The 10,639-nt window shown below is 39.3% G+C and overlaps 1 protein-coding gene across 1 annotated transcript in view; it reads left to right on the top strand.

The window, feature by feature from the left end:
• LOC129409533 (proprotein convertase subtilisin/kexin type 5) overlaps positions 1-10,639 on the top strand; it is a 44,122-nt gene that overhangs the window by 13,963 nt on the left and 19,520 nt on the right. The window contains exons 3-5 of the mRNA XM_055155917.1: positions 1,567-1,635; positions 1,730-1,772; positions 9,238-9,380. Of these exons, the coding sequence (XP_055011892.1) occupies positions 1,567-1,635; positions 1,730-1,772; positions 9,238-9,380 (255 nt within the window). The remainder of the gene's footprint in view (positions 1-1,566; positions 1,636-1,729; positions 1,773-9,237; positions 9,381-10,639) is intronic.

Genomic DNA, 10,639 nt, shown 5'->3' with positions numbered 1-10,639 from the left:
AGTATCACAGGCATGATTTCGCCTTTGTTTTTTACTGAACCTTATCAAATTGTATTGAATCCAAGGTGCACTATATATAAAAAACATATCGTCCATCTATCAATTTTCTTCTGCTTATCCGGGGCCGGGTCGTGGGGGCAACAGTCTAAGCAGGGACTCCCAGACTTCCTTCACCCCAGACACGTCCTCCAGCTACTCCCGGAGCACCCTGAGGTGTTCCCAGGCCAGCCCAAAGACATAGTCCCTCCAGCGTGTCCTGGGTCTCCCCCGGGGCCTCCTCCCGGTGGGACATGCCCGGAGCACCTCCCGAGGGAGGCGCCCAGGAGGCATCCGGAACAGATGTCCGAGCCTCAACTGGCTCCTCTCGATGTGGAGGAGCAGCGGCTCTACTCTGAGCTCCTCCCGTGTGACTGAGCTCCTCACTCTATCTCTAAGGGAGCACCCAGCCACCCTGCGGAGGAAACTTGTTTCGAGCGCTTGTATCTGTGATCTCGTCCTTTTGGTCATTACCCAGAGCTCATGACCAGAGGTGAGGGGAGGAACGAAGACTGACGGTAAATCGAGAGCTTTGTCTTTCAGCTCAGCTCCCTCTTCAACACAACGGTTCGATACAGCGACCGCATCACTGCAGACGCTGCAAAACATATCGTATCGTGGCCTATGTATCAAGGTATGGATCGTATTGGCAACTTTTTAACAATCCAAGCCAATCCGAAGCAAGGCTGTTGAAGATGGCGAAAGAAGGTCATTGGTCTGTTATTAACGGACAGCTCAGAATTTTGAACATAGGACCTCGTTTCCTAGTGAGCCAGAGACGTGTGGAGACACTTTTTGAAATATTCCATCCAGTCCTTGTATTTGCAGAGGTCGCTGGTGCTAGACTAGTGCATGTCAATGGTCATAGTTCTCCTGCCACTAAAAACAGTCTTACCCACTCCACAAAACACCCGAAACAAATCTATTATTACACCAGACTGTCCGTGTAAATGTCTGTGTCGATAGAATAATTTTAGAAGTAAAACTAACCTTGCATCGCATGAATTGTCGCATGTTGAGGGACTATTTTCTCATGTATCAGTCCGCCGCTGCCAAACTTTCCATCAGGAAGAACAACTCACTGCTGCTGCTCAGACATAAATCCTTCAAATGCAAGGTTGGTTTTATTTCTAAAAGTGACCTCTGCAAATACAAGGACTGGATGGAATATTTTAAAAAGTGTCTCCACACTTCTCCAACACTCTGGATCATGAGGAAATGAGGTCCAAAATTCCGGACTGTCCCTTTAAAGTTCATATTTTGGTTTAAGGACAAAAAAGCAAAATAAAAACATCAGGATCATGTTGAGCGGGTTAATATAAACATTGGTGACAGCAGCTCAGTTGGGAGTGAAAGTGTTTGTCCGAAGGTTGGTGGTTCGAATCCCACTCTCGACATAAACGTCACTGGTTGAGCGGCAGATCCGGGTTAGCTGTGTCCGTGCCGTCTATTGTTGAATTCAAGACAAAATATCAGGAGTCTGGCAGGTTTTTCTGTGCAGAGTTTGACGTTTTGATGTGTGTGTTCCAGGCCAGGTGCAGGACCCGGACACAGGGGAGTGTGTGGGCTGTGAGCCGGGCTGCAGGACGTGCTCCACAGGTCAGTGCTCCGTCACAAAAGGAAATCCAACAGCGATAATGGTGAATATACACGTTCACATATTTGAACTCTTATCTTTCTTTTGTGTGCACAGAAAATCGCGCCGTCTGCAACAGCTGCAATGACGGATACTTTCTGTAAGTAACATTTTATTCTGACGTTTTGCCAGGTCTTTTTAGTGAAAACAGCTCTAAAACTCCTAATGAAGCTTTTATTTATTATCTCAAAGTGCTCATGTTTCGTTATTTTCTGATCTACTGTAGGTTCTAATGTAGTTTCCTCATCACAAACAGACCTGGAGTTGTGTTTTCTTTCATTCACACATGTTTAACACACAAACTAATCCGTGTATCATCCGTTTATTTGTTTTTCAAAATAAAACCAAAAATAAGAAAATGAAAAAAACAACTGTTTTCTTCATTATTTGTCTCCAAAACCAAAATGAAAAACAGATAATGATTAGTTTTTTCAGTTTTCGGTTTTGTGTTTAAATAAAGAATGTAAAAAACGGATAATGGACGTTTCCCGTTTCTGTGACTTAAACTGCAATGCCGGACTGAAGCAGGACTGAAACAGGACTAAAACAGGACTAAAACGGTCTCAGTCCTAGTCTGGTCCCGGTCTCAGTCTTGATCACCCAACAGTCTACTTGGGCGCCCTTCCGGGTCCATCCCCACACTCAGTACTGGTTTAGTCCTGATTTAGACCTGGTTTAGTCCTGTTTTAGTCCTGGTTCAGTCCGTATGCGGCGCAAAAGTCCAGTATTGAAGTTTAAGTTTCAGAAACTGTAAACAACCGTTATCTGTTTTGTTTTGTTTTTCATTTAAACACAAAATCGAAAAATGAAAAAACAAATCCTTATCTGTTTTTTCATTTTGTTTTTGGAGACAAATAATGAAGAATATAGTTGTTGTTTTTTTGGTTTTATTTTGAAAAACAAATAGACAAATGATACATGGATTCTAACCCTGCAGATAGGCTGAGCTCTTCTCTCAAACAGAAAACACTCATGAGTTTACACAAGAAACTCCAGACACTTCAAAAAGTGGAGTGTTAAAATTGACTCTCACAGAATAAATTTTAACATTTTCTCAGGGTTTATATGAGTCCAATCTGTTCTATTTTTAGTTAATTTTACACAAGTAACACTGGACCAAAGTTCCTGTTTAACCCCGAAATCAAGAGTTATATTAACGTTTTGAGAGTAAACAGATAACACTTTGTAGAGTTACTTATTATTTGTAGAGTTATTTTTACACTTTATTTGAGTTAATTTAAAATTAAATTATAAACAAAACTGGTTCAAACTGGTCTTCTCTCGCAGTGGGTGGGAGGAGCCAAATTAACACTAAGGAAAGTTGAATTAACTCTAGTGGAAGCTGAATGTACTTCAGTCATATCAACTCTGAGAAATAACCCCAACTCAAATCCCCATTTAACTTTCAAATAGTGAAAATAAAACTTTTAGTGTTAAAAACAATTGAAATATTTTACCCTGAAACTTTAACGCTCTAGTTTTTGTTGTGTACACTAGAGCCCTGCATCCGCGGGACCCGATGCAAAACAGTTTGCCGGGGGACACATTTTGAAAGCTCGTTGTGGGCGTGGGCGGGAACGGGGTTGCACAATGCGGGAGCGGGCGGGTGGGATGATAAACTGCAGTCCCACAAACTAAATGAGTGTGGAGTTAAATAAACAAATGATTAATGTTTGCTTATCATACATCATTTGTGCTGGATATTTTATTTGGCAGTTATAAAAACATTTTAAGCCGCCTAAACTTGTGGATGTGCTCTAATCTCACGCACATTTTAGACAATTCCTGTCCGCTTCTCCATGTTTGATCGAGTTTAAGAAAGCGAACGTCCCCATCTTGCAAAAATTACAATTCTTTGCGGGCGGGAGACTGAAAATTCTGTCCCGCGCAGACTTCTACTGTACACCTTCATTGGAATTATTTGTCAATCTCTACTAAACAAAAGGTAAAAGCAGCTGTGAAAACTACCGCGTCATGACATCACAAAGTGTAACAGAGTTTTTTTTTAGTTTTTTTTAATAACTTTGTTTTTATTGGTTTTAAGTAACATTTCAAAACATACACAAACAATATAAAATCAAAAACAATGTAACAACAGTCTGGAGTTACAGGGAACAGAGCATTTTGAGCTTTGGAGATTTAGATAGACTAAAAACAGAGTTACTCAAACATGTGTGAATGAAACAAAACACAACTCCAGGTTTGTTTTCGAAGAGGTAAACAACATTATAACATGGCTCACAAGCTCACAGAGTCAATTTTGAGTAATAAATGACCTTTAATTAACTTTTCATCAGCCCAAATGTTACTTTTTTATTAATTATTGACTATAATAAAATTCAGTTTTGCTCGATCACGTATTGACGTTACCGTAAACATCGTTCCAGTGGGTCCATAGTTTGCGAGCGTCACTGTGAACTAAAGAAATAAACAGATTTATTTCATTACACCGTCTAATAAAAATAATATTACATGGGGACCAGATTTTAGACAAAACGGGTGAAAATAAAAATGTCCATTGAAACATAAACACATGATGGATGTTTGGTATTTTCTGACATTTCTCTTCTCGAAAGTCAATAATGTGATGAGTTTCTGTTTCCTCCTCTTTTTTTTTCTGTCTCTTGTTATATTTAAAACTGATGGTGATGCGTTTGGACAGACCGGTGTTTGCGGAGGGTCCTTAAACACACCGCTGACCCCTGGTGCGTTTACTGTCTCCAGGAGAAACGCAAAACCTGCAGAGAATGAACCGATACCGGGAGGCGTGGCGCGACCTCCAGCTGAGCCACAAACACGTGACGAATGTGAAGCAGCTGCGTCGGTTTAAACACGACATAATTAGAAAGACAGTTTATCGTCTTTAAAGGTCCATGGAGCTGTTGTTGCTTTGCCCGGAATGTTCCGCAGTGAAGCATTGAACTCAAACTAGGTCTAGATACAGAATCCGTGTTTCAGTCGTTCGTTCGTTTTTCAAAATAAAACCAAAAATAAGAAAACGGAAAAAAAAACAGCTGTTTTCATCATTATTTGTTTCCAAAATACGAACTGAACCAGGACTAAACTAGAACTAAACCAAGACTAAAACAGAACTAAAAAAGGACTAAACTAGGACTAAACCAGAACTGAACCAGGACTGAGTGTTGGGAGGGGCCGAGAGGTGCTCCTGTGAAGACTGTTGGGTGACCGCAGGTGAAAGGTTTAGTCCTGGTTCAGACCTGGTTTAGATTTGGTTTAGTCCTGGTTTAGTCCTCCTGGTTCAGTCCTGGGATCGGTCCTGGTTCAGTCCAGCAACTTGGGCTGGGTCAGAAGTCAGGACTCGTAAGTCGAGAGTCAAGAGTCTGGAGTCGGGAGTAGGAAGTGGGGAGTCAACAGTCGGGAGTCAGGGGTAGGAAGTAGGAGTGAAGAGAACTAGGGCCACAGCCCGGGGAAACTGTGAGCTCCCACACAGTAGTAAGGAGTCAGGAGTCTGGAGTCAAGAGTGAAGAGTGAAAAGTCAGAAGTTGGGAGTAGGAAGTAGGGTGTCAAGAGTCTGGAGTCAAGAGTCGGGAGTAGGAAGTAGGTGTCAAGAGTCGGGAGTCAAGAGTCGGGAGTAGGAAGTAGGGAGTCATGAGTCTGGAATAAAGAGTCTGGAATAAAGAGTCAGGAGTCAAGAGTCGGGAGTAGGAAGTAGGGTGTCAAGAGTCTGGAGTCAAGAGTCTGGAGTCAAGAGTCGGGAGTCAAGAGTCGGGAGTAGGAAGTAGGGAGTCATGAGTCTGGAGTCAAGAGTCTGGAGTCAAGAGTCTGGAGTCAAGAGTCGGGAGTCAAGAGTCGGGAGTAGGAAGTAGGGAGTCATGAGTCTGGAATAAAGAGTCAGGAGTCAAGAGTCGGGAGTCAAGAGTCGGGAGTCAAGAGTCGGGAGTAGGAAGTAGGGAGTCATGAGTCTGGAATAAAGAGTCAGGAGTCAAGAGTCGGGAGTCAAGAGTCGGGAGTCAAGAGTCGGGAGTAGGAAGTAGGGTGTCAAGAGTCTGGAGTCAAGAGTCTGGAGTCAAGAGTCTGGAGTCAAGAGTCAGGAGTCAAGAGTCGGGAGTAGGAAGTAGGGAGTCATGAGTCTGGAATAAAGAGTCTGGAGTCACGAGTCTGACGTCAAGAGTCATGGGTCAGGAGTCAAAAGTCGGGAGTCAAAAGTCGGAAGTCGAAACTTGGGAGTCGTGAGTAGGGAGTCTAGAGTCGGGAGTCAGGAGTCAGAAGTGCCCATAGACTGTGTAAAGAGGATTTACATAGAGAGTCCTCGGGTGGATTCGCTGGACTCGTTGGGAGCAGGTGTCCTTAAACGTGGAGCTGTGAGTGTCGAGGTCTCGTGTCTCTGGGTGTGTCCCTGAGCTCCGGTGTATTCATTTGTCTTTTTATGGACAATGGGGCTGGGAGTGGGACTGGAGCAGTGCATGCTGGGATGTGAATTTCTCCAGGCTCTGATACAAAGACCTGATGCACTTTGATGTGATGGAGCAGAAACTGGTCTGACCGCTGTTTTGTTGTGGTCGTCTTTCATTTTAAAGCAGATCTGTCCTGCGGTAACAGACTTTTCAAAGGTTTTAACCGTGTTATATTTGTTTTGCAAGCTTCAGGTGAATAAATGAGAAGTGAATTTTTTTTTTTTTTATCTTGATTTTTTTGCACACACTGGATGATAACAATTTAAATCAAAGTCAGAGCCCTGACAGCTTCAAACGGCAGAAGCTCTTTACGGTTTCATTCTTATCACATTATTTTTTAAGAAGCTGTAAACATCTTAAACATTACTTTTGTGTAGATATGGAACTGCATAATTTATTATTATTATTATTTTATTTCATTCATAAAGTATAAAAAGACATTAACAGTGTCACAACATCAAACATACAAGAAATGAACAAAAAGGAGCAGTAAAAAGAGTCGTCTTATGTTATCTGCCGTCTTTGCCCTTTTCCAGACAAAACATCAACACTGATAGTTTCTAAACATTTCACATCAGAACATTTCGCTTCAGTTAAATTATTAATCAACTGCAAACAGAAATCTTCACTATTATGTACAACAACTTGTGTATTTTTAAATGTCGTCATTGTACTTGATTCTTTTATTTCTTTGTCAAGATTATTCCATAATTCATAATTCCATTCGTTCCATAACCTCGGTTCTGAATCTGTTTTTTTTTTAAACATGTAGGTTCCTTTTAAATTGTTGTAGCTTGTTTTCATAATAATAACAATAGTAATAAGAAACCAACGAAGAACAATACCAAATATATCACCCTGAAATTTTAACCCTCCAGTTTTTGCTGTGTACACGTTCATTGGAATTATTTGCCAATCTGTACTAAACAAACGGTAAAAGAAGCTGTGAAAATTACCGCTTCATGACATCATAAGGTGGAACAGAGCGTTTTGAGCTTTGGAGATGTAAACAGACTAATAATAAAGTGTGTGATTGAAACAAAACACAACCCCAGGTCTGTTTTCGAGGAGGTAAACAACATTATAACATGGCTCACAAGATCACAGGAGTTAATTTTGAGTAATAAATGTCGTCATTGTACTTGATTCTTTTATTTCTTTGTCAAGATTATTCCGTAAGTTAATTCCTTTCACAGCGACGCTTTGCTCCATAACTTTGGCTCTGAATCTGGGTTTTATAAACATGTTGGTTCCTTATAAACTGTAGTGGTTTGTTCTCGTCTCAAACAGTCTTTAAATATTTGCAGGTCATACGCTGCACTTTGCTTTAAACATGACTTTGAGGAGACTTAAGTCAACAATATCCTGCATTTTCAACACTTTAAGTTGAACAAATATTGGGTTTGACGGCTCTCTACAGTATAAAGACCAGAGTTGTTCATTGCCTTGAGTCTGACGATACGATACATATCATGATTCACATGTCACGATTCAGTATATCCCGAGCTTCAGGATAGATTTTAAAGTTCTTTTATTAGTTTATAAAGCTTTTAATGGTCTTAGTCCTTTTATTTATCTGATCTGCTTTTATCATATGAGCCTCTCGGACTCTCAGGTCCTCAGGTCTCGTCTTTTAACTGTCCCAAGAGTCCAGACTAAAACCCACGCTGAGGCGTCATTCAGCTTTTATGGCCCCCGTTTGTGGAGCAGTCGACCTGAGGATCTGACGTCCGCTGCGAGTGTTCAGATTTTTAAAAGTAAACTTAAAACTTATCTTTTTAATTTAGCTTTTAATTGAAACTTTTATCTGTCTTAACTTAAATTATTATTATTATTATTATTATATTTATTTATTCTAAATTAAATTATCATTACTGTTTTACTTTGTCTCCATTTTGATTTTTATAATAACCTTTAGGAGTTTTATGTTTTTGTTTTTATGTTTTTGTTTAAATGGTTGTATATATGATATAGATGAAACAAAGGGATGGGGTGGGGGGTTGCTCTTGATTTTAATTATTGTATTGTAATTTTTCTGTTGCATGTGAAGCACTTTGTGCTACATTTTAAATGTATGAAAAGTGCTATACAAATAAAGTTTGATTGATTGATTGATACTAAAACAGTGGATGATATATTGCGATATATCAATAATACTACTTCTTCAAGAGAACACACAATTGTATGAAATATAACATATAAACTTTTTAAAATTATGAGAACAATGAATTTAACTAATGAATTTTTGTGAAAAATATTATTTAAAAAATCGATTCAGATCCATTTTGAAGCGATTCGAGAATTGTGCAATGAAGTATCGCGATATATCACTGAATCGATTTTTTCTTACACCCCTAATAAAGACTGTTGGTAATAATTCTCAAGGCCCTTTTTTGTAAAATAAATAAAGGTTGTAGGTGAGTTTTACATGTTGAAACCCAAATTTCTACACAGTACGTCAGATATGGAACATTTATAGCGTTAATACTGCTGCACTATTTACTGAGAACTTTACTTTATGCAGAACAGCAATCGCTTTGGAAATTTTGCCTTTTGTGTAATTTATATGAGACAAACTCCAGTTTAGACCTTCATCAATCAACTCCTACAAATTAGGTTTTATTTACTCTTTGAATCTAAAATTAACATTAAGAATCAATCCATTTAAATCAAACCAATCTTTTACTTTTCTTAGCTCTTTGTTAACTTTACTTGTGACTTCTTTTATGTCTTTTCCAAAGAAAAATAATGTTGTATCATCAGCAAATAGAATTTTCCCAAGCTCAGAAACTTTAACAAACTCATTCATGTGTTAAATAAATAATAATAATAACCCTGTTTTGAAAGTAAGAAAGTCAGGAATAACTTGTTTCGTCATAATCTTCTAGTTCACATTTTTACAGTTTTTCAAAATATCAATTCTTAAATATCTGAGTTAATTGAATTAATTTGAAGAATTGTCCAGCTCTAGTGTCTGAGTCTGTATCTAAAATTATAAACTCATCAAAGTGAATAATGAAGATGCTCTGAACGCAAAACTATAAATCGTATAAAACCGTATAAAACAATCTCATTTGTTGTTTCACGTTTTTGAGACAGTAAAGATCATGCCTTTTAGTAGAAGCCTGAAAAACTGTGTGTGTTTTATAGTTTCAGGTCGAAGTGTCGGAGACATTGTCCTCAGCGCACATACACAGACTCCGAGGGGCGGAGCTGTGTACAATGCCCCGCCCCCTGCTCCGACTGCAGCTCCAGCTCCTGCCTCTCCTGTCTGCCCAGCCACTTCCTCAGCGGTAACACAAACTCACTCATCTTCTCACCTGCTTTGTTACGATTTTCACTCCAGTTTGTATCTTAATTTTTAAAACAGACCTGTTTCAGAGCTTTTAACCATGTTGTAGTTGTTTCCCGTCACCATTTACTCATCAGAAGTTGTATTTTGGAGTGATTCGTACATGTTTGAGTCTTCTTTAATCGCTTATTTTCAACTTTAAACTAAAGTAAAAAGCATTTCATCATAAATCAGACTTGTTATGCAAAAAGGACTTTTCAGATCTTTTCTCCATTTTAAAGTAGATTCTTCTCATTGACCCTCTGAAGTTTTATTTGGAGTGATTCGTGCATGTTTGAGTCGTCTTTAATCGCTTATTTTCAAGACGCCGTTTTGCCGAACAACCCCCGTTTTCAGCTCCACCGGTTCACGCCCATTGTGACGTACTTTAATGTAATTTTATTTTCTTAATCTGTGGTTCTTTTAGGATTGGGCAGCGTCGCGTTGGCTTTTTGGTCCAAATTTTAACAAAACAAAACGCTCTGCTCTAGTGTGATGTGCAGCTATCCACAGGAGGGGCCCACAGCCTGGTTTAGTCCCGGTTTAGTCCTGGTTTAGTCCTGGTTTGATTCTATCCATAAGAGGGGCCCACAGCCTGGTTTAGTCTCGGTTTAGTCCTGGTTTGGTCCTGATTTAGTCCTGATTTAGTTCTGGTTCAGTCCTGGTTTGGTCCTGGTTTAGTTCAGGTTTAGTCCTGGTTTAGTCCTGCTTTGGTCCTGGTTTAGACCTGGTTTAGTCCTGGTTTAGTCTTGGTTTATTCCTGTTTTACTGCGATGTTAATTCCCATTGGACACCGCAGTTTTCTAACGTCAAAATCAGCACGCTTGTTGCTTTTATTAAGTCTTTTTAGATCAATATTTTGATTTAAAATGTCCAAATTATAACAGAATGATCCACAGATGTCACAGATTATAACAATAGACACACAAGCACTGTAAGTCCTCTTCTTCATAAGTATATTAAAGTATATCTGAATGTTAAATGTTTTGGACTGCATGTTTGTGTTTTTCTCTTGTCCTTGGACATTGCAGATAGTGATTCTCTTCTGTCATCACTGATGCAAATTCCTTCCAGAGATAAGATATTATGAGCAAGTTAAACCAAAACAAGTGGACTTACTGGAGTTTTTGAGGCCAACTTTTCGCTACCAGACAGATAACTTTAATATTATCGTTCAAAAACAACACAGATATTTGAACACGACGTGCGTTCTTTTTATAA

The sequence above is a fragment of the Boleophthalmus pectinirostris genome, unplaced genomic scaffold (assembly GCF_026225935.1).
Source record: "Boleophthalmus pectinirostris isolate CB_2022bp ecotype Guang Dong unplaced genomic scaffold, ASM2622593v1 HiC_scaffold_2, whole genome shotgun sequence".
NCBI lineage: Eukaryota > Metazoa > Chordata > Actinopteri > Gobiiformes > Gobiidae > Boleophthalmus > Boleophthalmus pectinirostris.
Note: the sequence above shows the minus strand (reverse complement) of the source record. Positions and strands in the feature narration are given on the sequence as shown.